General features: G+C 44.1%; 1 protein-coding gene across 2 annotated transcripts in view; it reads right to left on the bottom strand.

Moving 5' to 3' along the window:
- Positions 1-22,159, bottom strand: part of Col4a4 (collagen type IV alpha 4 chain) — a 124,412-nt gene that overhangs the window by 91,207 nt on the left and 11,046 nt on the right. For both annotated transcript variants that reach the window (XR_013104625.1, XM_076914916.1), the window contains exons 2-4: positions 20,920-21,090; positions 19,357-19,399; positions 13,633-13,710 (exon numbers count right to left, since the gene is read on the bottom strand). Coding sequence is in view for 1 of the 2 variants with exons in the window: in XM_076914916.1 (XP_076771031.1) it covers positions 13,633-13,710; positions 19,357-19,399; positions 20,920-20,966 (168 nt within the window). In the remaining variant the exon portion in view is untranslated. The remainder of the gene's footprint in view (positions 1-13,632; positions 13,711-19,356; positions 19,400-20,919; positions 21,091-22,159) is intronic.

The raw sequence follows: 22,159 nt of genomic DNA, 5'->3' as shown, positions 1-22,159 counted from the left end.
AAACAAAACAACACAAGACAAACAAGATAAAAAAGGACAAAAAATTTTATTTGGACTCATAGTTGTGGAAGTACAGGCAAAGTATAAATGTCATAGTACAGGCTCTGGCCAGAGCCCAGGAAGCTGTACCACACAGGGATGAGAGAAAGAGAGGAGGAAGGTCTGTTTCTCCCCATCCTTAATTAGCCACGGGATTCATGGAACTCCACTCTAATCCCCTAATCTAGTCACTTCACAGAGGCCGCCCCACCTCTAAGCATTATGACAATTATACATTTCTTGATGACTCTTAATACCTCTAACACAGGACTTTGGGGGTTGAGACCCTGATGAGTTTGGGGGAGACAAAACACATTCAGACCATAACTGCAGAGGACCAAAAAAAAAAAAAAAAATGTTTCACAAAATAAGGTGGACCCTGCCTCACCTCAAGGAAAATGGGTGCAAATACTTCCTTGTAGCCCCAAACCACTGTCCCCAGAACAGTGGCTTGAGGACATCTGTAAAGTGCTGAGACCCTTTCGTGAAACTGTAAACTCCAGAGTACCACGCCACCTGCTGAGCATCGAGCAGACTTGCAAGCCTGCTAGAGTCCAGCCTCTCTAAACAGCAACTTTGTAAGAAGAAACCTCATGTAAAATTTGGAATGTCCCCTTTTGAAGACTGTGAACTTTATGACTTCATTTTAGTGCTTTTTAATATTATTAGTTATTTTGTTATGTGATAAAAATTTTAAAAGAAGCATATTAAACCTTGGGTGACTGTACTAAATGTGTCTAAAAGCTACTCCCCAAAATCCCCCAAATGGTAGTCTTTGAAATGGTGGTCTGCCAGTTCACTCAATTAGAATAAATAATTTATCTACGGTAACACAGAAAGAATTTCTATTTTCACTAAATCTGTTCACATAAAAATGGGGTCAGGGGAAAGAAACCTTGTAAGTAAATACTTAGGCTTGCTTATCTCTAAGACTATCATAGAATAGACAGAGTGAAAAGAGAAAAATACCAGTCCGGGAAAGTTATTTTTCAAAACTAGAAAACCAATCATCACAAGATTTTATATATATATATACACACACATATATAGTTTATATAAATATATATGTATACACACATATATATATCTGAATCTCTATCTCTTTCTATATGTACCTGATTCTAAGCCCTAATCCTCACTCACCAACCATGATAAAGTTAAACTCGGTTCCACATGGAGACCTTCAGCTAAGTCTCAGATTGAATAGCTGTGGTTTATATTACTCCTACTATGTGTACACAACTCACTCTGTGGTTTGTGACTTTCGTTATAAGACAGTGAAGTCACCGGGTGCAGAATCGAAGGACAATCAGTTTGACCCCTGGGCAAGTTGAGTGTGCCATGTGAAACCACCAGGTCACCTCTTTCCCTCTACTCCAGGGCCAAGCTGACTCCGGGTCATCTGATGAGTTATCAGCTTCCTTACAGCAGCACAGGCTCCTGGCTCAGCTGGACAAAGGAGGGAGATCAGAGTGCACACAGCATCACTCAGAGCTCAGGACATTTTTTTTTAAAGACTCTGTCCCTGGTTAACTAAGTTAGGAGTAAGAAAATCACATTTGTTTTATAAGGTAGAAGAAATCAAAAGATACAAAATTATACCTTTCTAAGGAACACAAACCAAACTTTCAAGTTAGCCCTTTTGGCTGCCACATATCTGGCTTCTCTGAGACCAGAACCCATGAGGGATGATAAAAACCGTAGCACCCTTGTGATTTTTAGCTGTGGTTAATTGCAAACTGACAACTGCAAGCACATATGTGGGCTAAGAAGATGTCTCAACCTATGAAGTCCTTACCATGCAAGTGTGGGGACCTGTTAAGCTCCAGAGCCCATGTTTTAAAACTGAGGTGGGAAGGCACAGGTTTGGAATCTCAGAGTTGGGGAGGTAGATACAGGCAGAGGCCAGTTAGAAACCCTATTCAAAACGGGTGAAAAGGCTTCAGAGATTGACTCCTGGCTTCTACACACACACACACACACACACACACACACACACACACACACGGTGAGGGGATCTTTCCATGGGAACTTTGAGAGACTGTCAACCAATGCCAGAATGGAGAGCCCTGGTAAGTTAGGGCAGTGTGTGTGTGTGTGTGTGTGTGTGTGTGTGTGTGTGTGTGTCTGTGTGTGTCTGTGTGTGTCTGTGTGTGTCTGTGTGTGTCTCTCTGTGTATGTGTATGTGTGTGTGTCCAGTTTTCTCCTGTGACCTTTCAATGGTTTTTCTCAACAAAATGTCTAATCAATATAAAAAAACAAATGAATGAAGTAATAAATAAAACATTCTCACTAACCCTTAGACTGTAAGACCATGCCATTGGCTATCAAACTATCACAAGAAGGAGAAAAGGTTTAAGCGAACCTTAGACTTGATTATATACCAACCACTCTCCATTACTACTTCATGAAATATAGCCAGTAACACTGAAAACTATGCAACATTGCCTCCACGCTGACAGATGAGAAAACTGCCTCAGGATCACGACTTACTCAGCCCACACCCTTGCTACCTTGACTCCCTACCTGGATGATCAGCCTCTCTCCAGACCCCTGTGCCTCCCACTACTTTGCTGGCACAGTGTAGAGTCTCACTGTTTCCTATGTTGTCTGCAGTGAGATTTCTGGTTTTCCTTCTCCCCTTCCTTCTCCTCTCCTTCTTCCTCCTCCTCTTCTTCCTCCTTCTCTTCCTTTTTCTCCTCCTCATTTTGTTCAGCAGCAGCCACCGTTGGCAGTTTTTGGCCACAGGGTCTCACTCTGCAGCCCAGGCTAGCTCTAACTCTATGTAGCTGAGTGTCATCTCTTACCTCTGCTCATGCCTGCCCCCTGGCTTCAGTGCTGGGATTACAGTCACAGGTCACCACTCCCAGTTGTAATATGCGAATTATCTGTACTCTTCACTCACTTGGGGAGGGAGCAGTGTTTGAGGAATACTAGGCAAGTACTCTATCTCTGCCTTGTCTGATTTTATGAAAGTATCTGCCCCAGCTCCCTGTTTCATTATAAAGCTTCCCTGGGCAACAACATTTAACCTAATTTACTGCAGAATTCTCTTCCTACGGGCCTCAAAATCATTTAGTCCCAGGCCTGGATGCCAGCTCTCTTCTGGACACTCTCTGGGGTATCTTCTTCTAATTCACACTCACCATGTCAGAGCAGGGCTCCTGTCTCCCAAGCTCCTTCCCTGTGCCTACAGATGGTGACTGATCTACACTTCACATCCCATGATGCATTTGGACTTACTGTCTCTGTCTCCCGTGACTACATCTGTCATGTCTTTCTTTGAACTCAGTGTCTGCCGTGTGTCTACCTCCTTGCCATCCACTACAAAGCCCCAAGTCATGGACATGTATTTGTAGCACAGGTTATCCAAATGTCAGTTTCCCTCACTCCCTTGACCCCAGTTTTCTCTCCATCATAGCTGTTAGCTCCCTCCAGCCTGCCCTTCCCTTGGGTCATTGCCTTACCTCTGATGGCACATTGTGCCCCCCACCATTCCAACCCACCAGTCCCTGTGACCCATGTATTCATGTACCCTTCACACTTGTATCCCAGAAATGACAATAGCCTTTTTTCATGTCACTCAAACCCTACCAGTCCTCCCATCGAAAATGGGTTGATAGCAGTGACATTAATAAGCAAGCCACATGTTCTAGGCTCTTCATCTGCTCTAAGCTCAATCCGGTGTTCTGCTTTCTTCCCATGGGCTCTTCACAGCAGTAGGAAGCAGAAAGCCACCCTTGTAGGCCTCCTCCTCCTCTAAGGAGGACTCTCAGCCTCAGAGAGATGAAGCAATGTGCTTGAGGCCACACAGACAGGACTTGGGTATATTGGCCGGTTTTGTGTGTTCAAGTTGACAGAAGTTGGAGTTATCACAGAGAAGGGAGCCTCCCTTGAGGAAATGCCTCCATGAGATCCAGCTGTAAGGCATTTTCTCAATTAGTGATCAAAGGTGGGAGGGCCCGTTGTGGGTGGTGCCATCCCTGGGCTGGTAGTCTCGGGTTCTATAAGAGCAAGCTGAACAAGCCAGGGGAAGCAAGCCAGTAAGTAATATAATATCCCAACGTGGCCTCTGTATCATCTCCTGCTTCCTGACCTGCTTGAGTCCCAGTCCTGACTTCCTTTGGCGATGAACAGCAATGTGGAAGTGTAAGCTGAATAAACCCTTTTCTTTCCAACTTGCTTCTTGGTCATGATGTTTTGTGCAGGAATAGAAACCCTGACTAAGACACTGGGGAAGCAGAGATCTGAACTCAGACCTGCTGATCTCAAGGAATCTACCTCGTTTTCCGTTCCAGACCTCACCAACCTCACTTCCCTCAAACCATCACTCTTACCTGAAAATAACAGCCGAGGCAATTCACTACCTTCGTCTCATTGATGGTTTGTGCTTATTCCTTACTATCTGCTGAAGATAATGCTCTTTAGAATGTATCTGGGACCGGAGACCCATTCCCAGTACTATGGCCACTGTCTCACACAATTCAAATTTTAAGTGTGTGCTCATGCTTCATGAATACTTCTGAAACTAAAATGTACAGATAAACATTGTGTCTACAACACCTCTCCCTTTGCTGTGTCTATTTATTCTGATATTATTATTGTTCTCTCTTCTTTTTAATGCTGAAATGTAATTCAGAGAATATGCCACTAGGTGTCACTCTAATCTCACAAACTCCATCATCCTGAGCAGCATGTCAAGTCGGAGTCCTCTGGGCACACAGAACTTTCAGAATCCCCTCACCCCACCCCCACCCCCCCCCGCCCCATATTGTTGGGGGAGGGAGGAGTCTGGACATCAGGAAGTGTTTTAAAAGCAAAGAATGAAAAGACGGATCTTGGAGTGCAGTAGCAAAGAATGTTCTTGCACCCTAAGATTACCTCCCCTGTTAACAATGAGTGTGGGGGTGCACTGATCAGTCTGCCTTGGGGAACACTAGGGATTTTAGCTATGCTCTCAAGAGGCAATATGCAGGTACAGTGGGGAAACTCTGCACAGAGAACCAAAGGAGAAAGCTTAGCCATTTGGACAACAAGGTCACCTCTTCCACCAGTCCCTAATGAATGGTTCTCCCACTTTGTGCTGGGAACAGCCTGACATTATCTATGTGCTGCGTGGACCTAAGACACCTGTCAAGGTTCTGCTCCTGTGATTTCCCCTTCTTCCCTGCCCTTCCACCTCACCCTAGCCTCTATGTGTTTTTCTCTCCTCTGTGTCTTGTACAGTTCCTATTCCTCTGAAGAGACTCCTTCTTAGCTTCTCTTGATGAGGAAGACTATTTATTTCTATGGATCCCACTGTATCCACAGTTAAACAATTTCCTCAGCCCCTCCCCAGCCAAGACCACCCCTTCTCAACACCTTCTCCATATACAGGGGACCTCAAGCTATACAAGTACAGAGCTGGACTTGTGCTATTCCCTCAAATGTGGTTCTTGAAATATTTGCCAGTCCACACTATTTGCACCTTCATGTGGAGGACAGCACCAATCTGAACACTCGCCCGGACCACAGCTCCTACGAGCCTTCCTCTGCAGTCAAGCCTGCCTTAGGAATATTTCTGAGCCTAACCAGTCAGCTCCATATCCACTCTTTGTTAAGACTCTGTGACTTCCCACCGGCTAGTGTTGTAGCCTGTTAGCAGGTTTTCCTAATAACACCCTATCTTCCCCAGACTCTTGTATCCACTGTTCCTATCCTCACTGTGATTATAAGATGAGAAGAGATGAGATGCTGTTAGGATCTTATGCTGGGTCTAGTTATTGTAGGTTGCCCAGGGGCAGTTCTAACTGCCCTCCCATGTCTGCCTCCTTATGTGAGGATGAGATTCGACACCGCAGAGAGTAAGCAATATGAAGGAATCTGAGGTAATGCATCTGGGACCAGGGGAGGAACCACAGAGGTTGGAGCAGATTCCCCAGCTGGATCCCAGCAACGCCAGCCCCTTGCCTTTCAACATCTGGTCTCCAGTGTTTGTTGAAGCATACACTTCTGTTGCTGCAAGCCACCAAGCATGTGCTAATTTGTCACAGAAGCTGTGGGTGTTAATGTGATTCTTCCTCCATGCTGGGGCTGGCTGCCCTCCAACTCCAGCAGGTTCAAACTCAAGGGTGTATCCAGCACCCTGTGTCTGTCGCCCACGTGCTTCTATGCAAGGCCAGCCCAGGGCACCAACTTAGCCACCCAGGGAGAAGCAAGGGCCTTTGTCATATCCTCTTTCCCATAAGACACCCTCAAGCACCCAGAAATAGTGGCTGGAGAGTGATTCTTGTCAGTTTCTCCTAAGGACTGTGAAACTTCCCAGACACAGAGACTCTCTTGTTTATTGCACAGTCGTGCCCTTTGACTGACAAGTATTTGATGGTTATTTGTCCAACAAAAGGGAAAGGATTGCTATTAATTGCAGTTAAGACAACACAACAAAATGACTGAATATGCACTTGAACTCCATGTAGGGAGACCTGAAGCCCCACTAGAAATCATTGCACCGAAGATGACAGGCATAATCAGAAAAGTGGAATCCACTGTCAAACACACACTACACCTGAGTCCCAGAAGTCCTGTTATGTTAAAACCACATGTACTCTTGGTATGATGGGAAACATGTGACACACTGTAGAGTGCGAGAGGCAACTATTCTGTTTCCTTCTTCCATACACACAAGTACTAGACGTCAAAAAGATTTGCCAGCATGCAAAATTGATGTTAGTTACCTGCAGCAATTCTTCAGAGAGATACCTACTACTGTTGCTGCTGCCACACTGTAGGTAGACCAGAACTCTAACCACAGACGCCCCCAAAACCCTTCTCAGAAATGCTCAACCTCAAGACACAGCAAATTCCAACCTGGAAATATGTCTCTTCAGCTTCTGTGTGTGTTCTGGTGTTCAAAAACCATGTTACCATCTCTGAAATAAACACTTGGGCCACCTAAGCCAACATTGTAACCTGTAGCCTGGCAGCTGGAATCCACCAGAAAACACATATTAACAGTAGGGCACTAGTTTCAAAAAGATTCTGGATTTCCCTGCTTCTGCTGGACAAAGGCATGATCCCATGTCTCATGATGTTTATTGATGAGAATGGTCTCAGCCTTCTGACCTCAGGCTACCTGCTGTCCCTTAAAAGCACACACATCATATATATCACTGATCAGAGAATGTTTCTAGTCATAAGACAGAGAGTCCTTGGAGAAACAGGATGTAACAGGACAAGAAAGCAGCTCCAAAGCCAAGGAATGGATGACAGACTAGCTTTATCCACCTTCAGTTGTTAGTGGGTGGTGTTGCGAAGAAAGAGAATATTATTGACTACTGAGAATTTGAAAATTACTATGTGGAACCATTGCCGGGCTGAAGTTAGCATCCTAAATGCAGCTGTGTGAGTGACAAAGAGTCTGAGAGTTAAAACTGTGCATGCAAATAAGTTAATGGCACGAGAAATACTAAAGACAATTGAAATTCCCCCAGTAAGTTCTACTTTTTAATCACAGGATGTAGGCTAATAAACATGTAAGGGATGGGTGAGTGAGAGCACAGGGCTACATTGTACTGAGCATATTCAGTGATTTTATAATCCCAAGAAAGAAAGACTCACTAATATTTGATCTGGGTTTCAAACTAAAAACTTGAAAATGGGATGAGTTTAAAGCCATTTGCCCCCTGTACAGAAAACCACATCACAAAGCTTTGTTGGTTTCATGGCTGTTTCCCTCCCTCAGATGATAAAATGCATTCACCTATAAAATAAGCTACAGAAAGATTAAACTATTAATATTATTCCTTTACAGACTAGCTGGAGACATGGGGCAGGGGAGCCTCCCAGGAGTCTATGGAATGAAATGACTAGGCTAGTCTCACTCCTAGCTGAGACTCCTTCCAGCTCATGTAGCTAGGCAGGACTTCCCGTGGAGGAAGTGGGACATCAATCCACCTGTAAAACCTTACTACCCAAAATTTGTCCTGACTACAAGATATGCAAGGATAAAGATGAAGCAGAGATTGAGGGGAACGGCCAACCAATGACTGGCCCAATTTGAGAACTATCCCACGGGAGAGAGCCAACGCCTGACACTATTAATAATGTTCTGCTATGCTTGCAGACAGGAACCTAGCATAACTGTCTCCTGAGAAGCTTCAATCAGCAGCTGATGGAAACAGATGCAGAGACCCACAGCCAAACATCAGATGGAGCTCAGTGAGGCTGGTGGAAGAGCTGAGGATAGGATTGAGGGCGCCAGAGGGTTCAAGGACACCATAAGGAGGCCCACAGAGTCAACTAACCTGGACCTGTGGGGACTCACAGAGACTGAGCCACCAACCAAAAAGCATGCAGGGGCTAGAACTTGGACCCCTACACATTTGTAGCAGATGTGCAGCTTGGTCTTCAGGTTGGTTCCCTAACAAGTGGAGTGGAGTTGTCTCTGACTCTGTTCCCTGCCATTGGATCCTCTTGCTCTAGCTGGACAGCCTTTTGGGCCTCAGTGGGAGAGGACATGCTTAGTCCTACTGTAACTTGGTGTCCCAGGGTAGGATGGTACCCAAGTGGGGGCTTCCCCTTCTCTAAGGATAAGGCGAAGGGATAATGGGGGAAGGATTTGTAAAGGTGGGGCTGGGAGGACAGGAGAGGCGGCTGAGATTAGGATGTAAAGTGAATAAATTAATGAAAAGAATTACCAACCCCCTGCCAGTCACTAACCCAGAACTCATAAAAGGTCCAATCTAGTTCATAAGGACATGGTTTCATCTTACACACAGACAACCACTAACTGCATGGAGCTGCTTCTCTGGAGACTGACGAAGAAAGGTAAAATCCTGTCCAGTGCTATCTCATTCACCTCCTTATAGAGAAATAATTAGCCAGTGTGGAGAGGAGATGGAGAAAAATAGATTATGTAGGAGAGCAACTCAGTAGCTATATAGTCATACCTTACATCCTAGAACCATGGGATTCCCCCATGCCAAGGAATAAGCTTAATCCTCTAGAAAAAAAAAATAAAAGGTTGAGCTTGAGTCTGCAAGCCAGCCATCAAGGAGACACTCCCATCTCATGCCTCGACCCCAACACCTCTGGCCTGGAAAGTTCCTAGTGCCACAGTGGTCAGAGTTAACTTGCTCCAAAGATGCTCATCTCTGGCCACACTTGAAGGTCACAGGGATTTGAACTATGAGCGCTTACTCACTTCCTAGCAGTGCCAGTGTGAGATGGAAAGTCTAGGGGCAGAGGAGAGACTCACTGTTAACTGTGTTCCTCTCTCTTGGAAACAGTCTCCCTATGCATCCATCGTGGCCACAACAAAAGTTTCTGAATTCTCTCTAGGCTAGAGTCTGGATTTTAATCTATTGATAGGTGCATGTAGACTGTCTACTCGTTCAACTCAGCACTATGGAGTACACTGATTCCAAAGGGGAAACCAACAATCAACAGCTTATCCCCTTAAGGTGCACACTGTTAGTCAAGGGGCTATTTACATTACCCGTCACGAGTCTATGCTTAGGATCTAATGAGGGAGTTTAGACACAGCCATACTCCAACTGATGGAGACAGGACGCTAGACCACTGCATGTATCTGTCCCTGCTTTACCTCCATGTACCTCCCGACTCAGATAAAGAGCTAATCACAGCTGTTAACAAGAAGCTAGTTTTGTTTGTCAAGAACTGCTTTAGCCTTCTGCACCGGTGGATAATGCTTCTCCTGAAGTTGTAAGGTGAACATCTAAGTGCTTGGTTCAGGTTGTTGACCAAGGATGGGGAAGGGTTCATGATGCCAACACTGCTCCTCTGTGAGGAACTCATGGCAACTGATGGTTGCTGGAGAGGTGTCGCTTTCTTCTGTGCTACATCCATAGGTAAGGTGACATTGCCTTCCACACATGCTCATACAAGCAACCCTAAATAAACTAAATGAGTCATGCATGTTTCTCACACATACAAGGAAGGGGAAGATGAGAGAGAGTGGGGAGAGGGAGGAGAGAGAGGGATGAAAGGAAGGAGACAGGGAGTGAGGGAGGGAGAGAGAGGGAAAAGGGAGAGAGAGAGAGAGAGAGAGAAAAGATTGAAGTAAAAACGAGACTTACTGAGAAGAAAGTTTTCAGTGAGGGGTTTGAGGAGTGGCAGATAGTCATGGTGATTTTAAAAGACCAGAATTCATTTTTGTATTATTGAAGAATAAACAGTAATAAAAAGGACCAACTTCCTTCTTAAGGATATCAGCTTTCCCCTAAATGGGCTGAGTAGCCTCAGGAAGACACTTCCAGCCCCTGGAACTCAGTGTCAGCTCATTATTATTCAGCTGTCCACCTGGAGCTGCTACTGAAGTGAGAACTTGGCTGGATGCTAAGGACCCTGAGAGTAGAGCCTATATCTCCACCCCCTCCCAGTGATATCTGGTCTTCCTCCCACATTCTCTGCTGAAAAATGACACCCCCACCTGCAGCCCTCACAGGGAGATCCCAGCCATCAGGAAAGGTGGGGGTTGCTGGGGCTTCACACACAGTCCCTTTGGCCACCCAGTACTAGGGACACACACATAGCTCAGCCTCGGGAACCCTGGCAATGCACAGACAGCCTTGGAGGCCAAAAAGCACACACTGTACAGAGTCATTGGCTTGTGATCATGGGGACACAAAAAAAAAAAAAAAAAAAAAAGAAGAAGAAGAAGAAGAAGAAGAAGAAGAAGAAGAAGAAGAAGAAGAAGAAGAAGAAGAAGCAGGATCCAGGTAGCAAATGTTTAGGGCTTGGTCTTAGGAAGGGCTCACTTGAGCTCACAGAGTGACAGTAGATCCAGGTGTTGGAACCTATGTGTAATAACCTTTCCATGCTTGTGGAGCAAGTCCTGGAGGTGAGGCCAGGCACCTGGATGTGATTACTGGCTCTGATTTGGGCTGCTTACACCATCAGATGGAAACACAAATAATCACACCTACCCCACAGAGCTGTGGAGGTAAGAACAGGCCTTCTCTATTCTGTTGATATTGGGGACCGATCAGTATCTGGTGTAGAATGTACCCTGTACTACAAGAAGCTGGGCTATACCATTGGCCTCTGCCCACTAGACACCAGTAATGATAACTAAAATTTGTCTTCCTTTCACCAGCCGTGATAATTAAAATTTGTCTCCACTGTCAAGTGTCCCTAGAAAGATGGGTGAAACAAAAAGATCCCCAGCAAGGAAACACAGAATTAACGGGACTGAGATTTCTAAAGACACATGGAAACAGTGATAAAACTATGAAGTGGGAAGAAGGAAATGTTTTGCCCTAAAGAATGACTACCAGCCAAACATGCACTTTGAGTATCATGCCTAGCCCTGTGGGGTTTGAATTGAATGTTTCTTTAAGTCTCCTATTTATGTGTGGAAATCCCAAGCTCCAGTGTGTTAAGAGTAGGAGATGTGGTTTCCAAGAGTAGATGAAATGCCTGGGAGATGACTTGATCATCACCATCAAGCCCTTTTGAGATGATCCTCGAGAGTTTTGTCTCTTTCTCTCTACCCCTGAAGGACACCATCCTCAAGCCAGGAAATGGCTCTCAGTAGTCACAAGGTTTGTGATCACCTTAAACTTGGCTCCCCAGCCCCTGGAATGGTGAGAAACGGATTGAAGTTAATCCAGACTCTATACTGCCTGGTTTTGTGTGCAAGCCTGCCACAAGCCAGTGTCATCAGAGAAGAAGGAGCCTCAGTTGAGGAAATGCCTGCATGAGATCCAGCTGTAAGGCATTTTTTCAATTAATGACCAATAATGGAGGGCCCAGCCCATTGTGGCTGGTGCTCCTGGGTTCTATAAGAAAGCAGGCTTAGCGAGCCATGAGAAACAAGCAGTAAGCTGCACCCTCCATTGCCTCTGCATCAGCTCCTGCCTTCAGGTTTCTGCCCTTCTCAAGTTCCTGTCCTGACTTCCTTTAGTGATGAACAGTAATGTGGAAGTGTCAGCTGAGTAAACCCTTTCCTCTCCAGGTTGCTTTATGGTCATGGTGCTTCATTGCAGCAATAGTAACCCTAAGACAGTCCCCAATGCACTATATTGTTTCAGTAGCATGAAGACTATTGCATCAAAACAAATTACTGTATTTTGACTTCAAAGCTCTCCACCCCCTCCCAGTGATATCTGGTCTTCCTCCCACATTCTCTGCTGAAAAATGACACCCCCACCTGCAGCCTTAACAAAGTCTTAAGAAAGACAATCAGCCTTAACCTTTCTTGCCGGACTGTGGAGATATTTCCACAGTGGTCTTTTTACCACCATTTTTAATTGGCACACAATGAGGTGTATTTAAGGTATATACATACGTCTCTAAAAATTATGACAGGGTTCTAAAGAAAAGGGCTGCCTCATCCGAGCCTCAGCATTCGTGAATTAACAAGCTGCCTAGTGCAGCTGCCAGAGCACAGGGACGTGCTTGTGAGTTCCCAGAAGACAGTGGCCAACGGGGTCTCCACACTTTACAAAATAGTTAGTTGCCAACAGAACTATTCTGTGCGGCCTTGAACTAGAAACTGGCCTCAGGCTCAGTCCTCTGCACAGCAGAAATGGAGCATTAAAATAAGGAATCAGTGAGCTAGATAAGGCATTTTAAGCACGTAGAACTGTTGGGCCTGACAAGAGGTCTAATCTCCATTCCATCTTCACCCTTCAGTCACTTACACAGGTGGGCATGATAAACAGGCACCAGGTCCTAGAGAGATTTACATACTAATAAGGTACCTGAAGGCCAGAGGGTGGAGCCAATTAAGCATTCCTCCCCAGCCCCTCCCCCCTCTTCCCCTCCCTAATTAACTCAGGTCCGCCCTGGGTTTTATGGGCCACACATCCAGATCCATCCACCATCTGCCATGTCAATAAACCGGTTTTGGAAACCCAAGGACTTCCTCGTGTGTTGGGGAGGAACCATGGAGAGGCCTTTACTGAGCAGCTGGGCCTAACTTCCAGACTTCCAGCTGGAGGAATCCAGGGCGTTCCCAGCTGACTACACACAGCATGGCGTGAGGAACCTTGTGGTTCCCCAGCCAGCCGGTTTTTTTTTTTTGTTTTTTTTTTTGTTTTTTTTTTTTTGTTTTTTTCTTGTTTTTTTTTTTTTTTTTTTGTTTTTTTTTTACCTTTTTACCTACATAGAACAGTCAAGGCAAACATAGAGCAGGCAATGTAAAGCTACTGCCTTAACTGGAATATTAAGCTTCAATAGGCTGCTATCCATGCAAGAGCATTATGGTCAAATGTCTGGAAAGATGACTTTAAACCAAGTTAAAGGTTTTTTCTTTCCTCTTCTTCACATACTTCTCAGAGCCTTTAAAATGCTAATATGCCATAAACCTTGGAGGAGATGACCCAGAATGACAGCACAGGGCTCTTCTCAGAGGGAGTCATGGCACTAGTGTTGTATAAAACACAGGTGAACTGCATGGCCTAAGCTGTCTTCTTGGCTTCACACAGACTCTAATTCATGGCAGCCCTCTCTAAGAACGTGGAGAGTTTATAACAGATAAGCACTGTAGGCTCACAAGTCATTTGGAGGATCAGAGGCTACAGAAGGTTAAATATTCAGAGCGGTTAGAACCCCAGACAGACACTCAGTCTTGACCTCTGTGTCACTCACCAGAGATCCCTTCTCAGGAAAACACTGGCAGACAGAGCAGTTTCTTCCTCCGCAGGGGCTGCCGTATTTCTTGCCACTCTGGAAAACAAAGTCGCTTGTTGAGTATATTATGCCTCAGGTCTTAGTTGAGTTCATGAGATATACAATAAAACAAGCACAACATGGTCAAATCCCACAGAACACTTTTTACCTTGGATCCAGGAAAAGCAAATACTAATTTATTTATTGTGAGACAGGTCATTGTTATGTAGTCGGGGTGCACTCAAACTTTTGATCCTCCTGCCTCAGCTTCAAATCGATCAGCATCACACCTGGTTGGAATGAGTAACTCTGACGAGTGAAACCACAAAGCTCCTGCACTGTGGGAGGGGGTGGGGTAATCAATCCTAGGTGGGGCTTTGATTACACAGGTCAGACCCTGCAACTTGGAGGACACTGGAGAAAAAGGAACCTTGTTCAAAAGCCGTCAGAGCCAGAATCATCTAGAGTCTTCTTTCCTATGAAGACTGCATTTGTAAGTTGTGAGCAGTCTGGGCGTGTATGGAGATGGTGCAGTTAGAAAAGCTATGGCCAGACAAGAGTCCAGTCTCAATGATAAGCTTGACTTCCTCCCCATGGTCTCCTTGCTGTGTCTCCCAGATCAGCCAGGATAAGTGACCCTCAACAGACAAATCCTTCCTAAGGCAATTCTCCAGAATGTCTTCCAGTTCGGATTTAGCTTTTTCCTTCCTGCAATTTTGTTGGTTCTCCAAGGTGGGTTCCTCTAACGCAGTAGTTGTCAACCCATGAGTCACAACCCCTCTGGGGTCACACATCAGAGATTCTGAATATGAGATATTTACATTACACTGAGTAACTGTAGCAAAATTACAGTTATGAAGTAGCAACGGAAATAATTTCATAGTCAGGGGTCACCACAACATGAAGAACTGTATTAAAGGGTCCCAGAATTGGAAAGGTTGAAAACTGATGAGAGTCTAATGTATCCCTCAGTCAGAAGCTCCTGAATCTCAGTCATTTGGGCTTTTCCCTGCTTTAAACTCACACACACACACACACACACACACAGCCATACACACAGAGACACATATACACACATACACAGATACACATACAGACATAGCTAAACACACACACAAACACAAAGAAAGACACACACACACACATAAAACACACAGAGATACATACATGTACATGTAATGTGTGCACACACTGTATGCACGCACTCACACACCTCACACAAAGTTCCTGTCCTTTGTGAGACAAAGCACCTTGTCATCTATCACATGTCCGCATTTCCATACCCAGAGCCATCAGCCACTTCAATACCAAGTGTAGTCCAAGAATTCCGATTTCCTCATGTAGACTGTCTACAAAACTCAGCCACCTTCAAGCACTTGCTCTCATTCACCCACTCAGGCAATGGGAAGGGGAGTTAGGTGCTGGAGCTATCAGCAGAAATAAGATTACCAAGAATGCAGCAGAGATCAACTTCGCTTATTCCAACCTTGCCTATTTGTATAATTGAGGCAATGAACATAAATCAATGTGAAGTGAAAGAAATAGAGAATGCTCCTTATACAACCACAGCATTCAGGAGGTGGAGGCAAGGGGAATCAGGGCAAGTTCAAGACCAACCTAGGAGACATGATGCATTGTCAAAAAAGAAAGAAAGAAAAAAAAAGGAAGAAAGGAGGAAAGGAAGGAAGGAAGGAAGGAAGGAAGGAAGGAAGGAAGGAAGGAAAATGGGGAGAGAGAGAGAGAGAGAGAGAAAGAGAGAGAGAGAGAGAGAGAGAGAGAGAGAGAGAAGCTAAGTCAACAGTTATGATCCCAGTGAAAGACTAGTAAGTAGACGTAATACATGTTAATAAGTATAGTACACATAAATATATTCATAAGCACACAGAAATACATGCATATGTGTAACGGGAGATATTGAAAATGGTGGCACCTGATCTGTCTTGTGTTACGGGGCCTCCATGTTCCCAACTAGGCTAGCCTGAGGTCACGAGCAGCAGCGTGTTCTCTATACTGGCCCTGCCACCCACAAGATGCCAGTATGGGAGATGGCTCTGCCAATCTTCAATGCTGTCTCCACAAGGCTGGGATGAGCCCAGACGATCCTGCCATCCTTGAAGTACCCGGTATGAACGAGACTCTAATGCTTAAAGATTAATCAAAGGCTTTATATATTTGGTAATGCTCAAATAACAAGAAGCCCACACAATTAGAGGTGTAACCCAATACCTAACCTAAATATCACAACTACCTTAGACTGCTGGAGACACATGTACATCCTCCGCCACCATCTTTTCCTCTCCCTGGACCTCCTTCCTCTCCTCTTCCTCTTCTTACTCCTCCCATCTTAGCTCTTCCCAACTTGTGGGGGGGGTGGGGAGGAAATGTGGCGCTATGTGTCCATAAATGTCAGTGAGTGTGGGAAAAGACAAAGGGTCTACTTAAAAGTTTGTTTGTTTTTTAATCACTCAGTCTAAACTTCCTTTAAGGGGCAGCATGGTGGATTGAATGAAAATGGCCCCCATAGGCTAATAGGGAATGGTATTATTTGAAAGGATTAGGGTTTATGACCTTGCTGGAGGAAATGTGTCACTGAGGATGGGCTTTGAGGTCTCAGATGCTCAGGCTAGGCCCAGTGCCGTTCTCTTCCTGCTGCCTGCCAGTCCTGATGTAGAGCTCTCAGCTACTTCTCCAGCACCGTGTCTGCCTGCACACCACTGTGCTTCCCACCATGATGATAATGAACTAAGCCTCTGAAACTATAAGCCAGCCCCAATTCAATGTTTTCCTTTATAAGAGTTGCTGTGGTCATGGTATCTCTTCACAGCAATAGAACACTGACTAAGACAGGCAGGAACATTTTTCTTGAGTACTCTGTCAACCACATACAAGGTTGGGCCCAGCATTTCGTGTCTGTAATACCAGTGCTGAGAAGAAAAAGACAGAACTCCTGGGGCTTGGTGGCCAGGTGGTATGGCTGAATTAGTGAGCTCCATGTTCACAAGAAACTCTGTCTCAATTAATGGTAGAGAACAATAGAAAAATACACTCAATGTTGACCTTTGACCTCCCTATACATGTGTGTGAGCGCATACACACACCACATAAGCCACACATAAATGAGTTTGAAATTTATGAAGTATATGACTCTCGACTTTTGGTTAACATTGTTATCTCTGAATGCAGGAGTTTAAAATCCTGAAACACTAAGAGTTAAATGCTCAGGCTTGGCTGGTACAGCGGGAAAGCACAGTAGCTAGTCTGAGTATTTGGATTCATTTAAGGTCGGAATTCATTACTGAGCTCAGTGAAATACCAAAATATCGATGGCAAAAACGGAGTCAGTAGATTAGATGCCTTGATAACAAAGGCAGGTTGTTTATGTGATAGTGCTTATTTTTGCCAAGCATCACTGAGATGTGTGTGGCAGGATTACATTTCAAGAGTCAGTCTAAAACAGATTAGCAGATTCTAAGAAAGAAACATTCATTGACACATGAAATGGGGTTGTGAGCTTGTAAAGGAAGAGTGTGCACTTAATAAAGACATACAGGATGAGGAAATACTGAGTTCGAAACCCAGACCTCAGGTTAAGTTGCAACTTATGGTGGTACAGGCTCATAACCTCATCAATGGAGAGACAGAGAGACTAGCAAATCCCCAGGGCCCACAAGGCAGCCTGCTTAGCCTACTTGGTACATTTCAGGACAATGAAAGACCCTGTCTGTAAAACAAACGAACAAAAAGAGACAGATGATTCCTAAAGACCAACATCTGAGTCTGTTTACTAGCCTACTTACTCAGCAAACACATGTGTGCTAACTTGAATACACATGGGGGGGGGGAGAGACAGAGAGAGAGAGAGAGAGAGAGAGAGAGAGAGAGAGAGAGAGAGAGAGAGCATGCAAAGCCATTGAAAGGACAAGAACAATACCACAGATAATTAAATGTTTATAGTCTGAATCACAATGGTTGGGAAGACACCCATACTCAACTCACTTGGAACACTCCTACACTCATAAGCTCACTAGGAACACACTCACACTTACACACTCACTGGGAACACATCCACACTCACACACTCACTGGGAACACACCTATACTCAAGTCTACTTATCTTTTTCCAAAGGTAAAACCAGGAGAAGCCACCTGTCTTTACCTCAGATGTCATAAGGCACATGCTTAATGCATAGAAAGTTAAAGAAGACAGAACATGAACATCTGTTGTGTATCTGTCTCCAGATACAAAACCAAATAATACAACTACAAACCAAAACATCAATTTGTATAAAAGAATCATAGCAGTCACCTTCTCTTTTTGCCCTGGCCTTGTGTTCCTTACCCTGAGAAGATCCAACTCTTTAGATTGGTATCTAAGTATTAATAAATACATTCACCCACACTGTTGGTGATTTGGGGTTGTTTCATTGGTACTCGGTTGGCATGCTGCCTACTACCTGGCCATCTCCACCTAACTACTGTGTTCACATTTATTCTGACACGCTCCTCACCGCTGTCCAGCTCATACAGGACCAGAGCTGGTGCATCCACTCTCTCCTGATGGATTCTTAGGCTATTCTCTTCCTTAGCGGCTGAGCACCTCCCTGCAATCAGTCTTCCTGTGTATTCATCTTTGCACATGCCAGAATAAAAATATGTGACCGGTGTGGTTTTTAAATGCATTCCAAAAGGATTGTACTTTTAAGACTCTTGGTAGATAATGCAAATGGCTTTCTATGAATTGTGTGTCAATTCGCACCTCCCTCTTAACCCCTAGTTATCAATCATGTGGCTACTCCCTGTGTGAAGACTAAAATCTTTCTGCAGCACTGATGGAAGCATCCGGGATTGACTTATCTTTGGTTCAGGAATCACGATTGCTCACATGGATATGAAGAACAAGGGGAGTGAATTTTAGGATGATGCAGACTTTTATAATAAAAAAGTAGATGAATATAATACCAAAACAAGCTTGAAAAAAATCAGGTAAGATAACTAGAAAAATGCAAGCATTGTAGGGGGTGTTCTCTAATGCATGTGAATTAAGATGGACACCTGCTTAACATGGGACAACACTGATTCTTAGCTGAGTTAAAGAATAAGGGACTTGGGAGAGCCAAGAAGCAAGGGCTTCTCATCCCTTGACCCAGGTAGTAAAAGGGAGTAGCCATCATTTTCTATTTCAATTACTTTCCAAAGGTCTCTGACAGTCAAGGGACTTGAGTTGGGTGGATCTCAGTCACTTCAGTAGTCTTCAGCCTAGAATGCCAGGCAGCCCTTAACAGGGCACCTTTAAAACTTTTGAGGTTGGGTTCATAATTTAGATTCTTCCTTGAGGGAGCAGAAGAAAGAAGGCTTGTTACAGGCTGCGATTTCTCTAGAGCTTAAAAAAAAAATCCAGACTGAATCTTACATTTCTTGCTTTAATCTTGAAATGTCTCAACTACTTCTTTTCTGTTCCAAATAAAAAGAATTTAAGAAAGGTTTGTGGTTATTAAAAGATAAAGACCTTTCCAACCTCCAGGCAACCCTATAAGCAGCTTTGGTTGTAAGGATATAAAGAGGCTCAGATTGCATTTTATTTGAGGACATGAAGGCTGAACCCCAGAGAATGACTAGTTTAAACATTAAAAAAAAATACACTGTAATAAACTATATATACAACAATGTGAATTTTCCATGTACAGAATGAACTAATATACTTACCCCATATTCACATTGTATGGTAAAGAGGATAAATATTAGGGACCTATGAAAAAGCAAAAACATAGACTAAGTGTTTGCTTTAATGGGAGACAACCTAAACAGAGTAACAGTACTAATTCCGGAAGGCTGACCCTCGATTCTGACTGCTACCACCTGACACAGTCAATGTCATCCTCTCTCTGGCTGCCGCCATCACCTCTCCTTCATCAGTCAAGGAAGGTATATTGAAGGCCGTCCATATGGACATACTGAAGGCCATGGTGCAGAAACGATAGGAGCACCAAGGGGGAGACTGAGGCTTGAATGGACAGATGAGTGAAGAGAGAAGAAATGACCTCCCATGAAGCAGAGGGAAAGGAGGAAGAAGGCAGCTGTGGTCAGGGACACACTTGAGACGAGGGACATCCAGGGTGTTACTTAACGGAACCAATGCAAGAAGGAGTGGTAGCTGGCAAGCTTCCTGAATGGGAGGAATGGATCAGGTTGTGTGGGGATAGTATGGCATCAGTAGGGAAGGGTGAGGTGGCCCACAGCCTGAATCCACCTAGGGTTTTGCTATTATTAGCGAATTTTAATGGCCAAGTAAATGTTTGCTGGTGCATCTCGCCATCAAAGGTCTTCAATGCACACCGTCTCATATCTGGTTCTTGAACATCTGTGGTGAGATGGTGCTCCTGGTCACACATCCCTATTCCCCATCCCCACCCTCAGTGATAGGAGAAAGGGAGCCAGGCCTCAGACTTGGTTTCATGTACAGCCTTTTTCTCCTTTGGAGGAATCCAAACCGTGTGCTTAAGTGAGCCTTCTTCCTCTACACTGTCGTTCTTTCTCTCTCGGAGAAATAGAATAGACAGTGACAAAGCATCGTGACCCTGATGAAGAAGTCAGAAGCTGGAGGATCTTATTGGTTGACACCAAGGTATTTGGGGGCTATGTTCCTGAACACAGAGAGGCTGATTCTTGCCTTTCCCATATTCTAGAATTGCCCATGTCCCTTGGCTCACAGTCTCTTCTACCTTCAAAACTAGTGCTCTCTGGCCTCTGCTTCTTTAGTGACATCTCCTTCACTAATGATGGCTTCCTCCCCCCTGCCCCCTTTCATGTTTAAGAATACCTGTGATGACATTGGATCCATCTAGATAGTCCAAGGTTCCCCACTCCTGGCTCAAGATCACCGGATTGTTGTTCTGACTTCCATTTGCAACTAAATGCTTTTTCTCATGTAAATAACTTAGTGACAAAGATTAGGATGTAGATGTCTTTGAGGTTATTGATCTGCCCTTGCATTTGTGAAAGTACTTTGATCTCACTCCATTAGTTTCCATGAACCCTGAAATTCTGGGCATTTAATGCTTTTTGCTATTCAAATCTAATAATTAAGATAGCAGGAATGGGATGGGGAGAGGAGAGGGGCTCTGTTATTTGTATAGAACAGCTTCACATTTGGTCATGATGTGAGTGCATCACGGGAAAGAGGTTGGTATTTAGCACTCAGGATGGGTCCTGTACAGCAGCACATAGACATATCTTCCATAAAGACATTCACACAGGAAGGATACTCACCAGGGGGCTGTGACAGAGGACTCTGTCCATCTGAAAAAGCACCTCATGAAGACCTTGAATACTGGTGCCCTTGAGGTATAACCTCTGTGCCCAAAATACTCCTCCAGCTCCTTCTGCTCTCTTCCAGAAGACTCTTGTGGACAGTTGGGAGTCAGTGTCCTGTGTTAGAATCTGCATGTATGAAATATAAAAGTCATATTTATGACTTTCACAACAGCAGTATGCCACAAAATTGAGAATAATGGCTTTTGTTCTTCTGTCCGTGATGGAAACATTTTCTAAACGACCCCAATGGCTGTTAACATAGCAACCTTTTCTTGGTACTTGTTATGCTGAATAAACATCCTCAGAAATGAAAAAAAAAAAAATTCTACTAAGGGCAAGAGGGTATGGTGGGAAAGGACAGGGACATAGAAAAGAAAAACAGTGTGTGGTCAGGGGTGAGGATGGGGCATGGGTAAAATGCCATAAAGAAACCTATGACTTTGTAGGCTATCTGAGGATAGGGTTTTTCCTTTATTTTTATTTTATGTGTATGAGTGTTTTGCCTGCATATGTTTATGCATATACATTCAGTGCCCAGGAAAGAGGGAGTCGAATCCCCTGGGACTGGAGTTTAAAACAGTTGTCTGCCATCTTGTGGGTTCTGAGTATTAAACCCAAGTCCTCAGAAAGAGTAGCTAATGGTCTTAACTACTGAGCCAACACTTCAGTCTTTGTAAGAAAACTATAAAAGATTAAAAGAAATAAAATAGAAATAGAAATATTCTCAAATCCTCTATATGTAAAAGAATATATTTTTGAAAGATTAAAAGATTTAAGAGAAATTAAATCACACTTCACAGTATACTTGTACATCAATAATCATAGTAATCAAAGCTTAAGGATCTATTAATTGATTAATGGAAAAGCAAAATATTATACCACACAATGGAATATTATTTAGCTATAATAAGAAATTACACATGGATATGCACTGCTGCATGGATGAACCTTGAACTCATTGTGAGTCTCAGAAGCACATGGACAATGAGCAAATCCACAGAGACAGAAACTAGATCAGCGATTGTCGGAGTTAGGGGCAAATGGAAAGTTGGGGAGTAGAGGGTTACGTTGGGGATGATGGCAATGTTCTGGAATTAGAGAGAGGACATGGTGTACATCATGACTGCATCTGGGACTTCTCAATTACAAACTTTAAAAGAGTTAAAATGGTGAACTTTGCTTTTTGAATTTTATT

This window comes from Arvicanthis niloticus, chromosome 17, assembly GCF_011762505.2.
Source record: "Arvicanthis niloticus isolate mArvNil1 chromosome 17, mArvNil1.pat.X, whole genome shotgun sequence".
In the NCBI taxonomy this organism is placed as follows: Eukaryota; Metazoa; Chordata; class Mammalia; order Rodentia; family Muridae; genus Arvicanthis; species Arvicanthis niloticus.
Note: the sequence above shows the minus strand (reverse complement) of the source record. Positions and strands in the feature narration are given on the sequence as shown.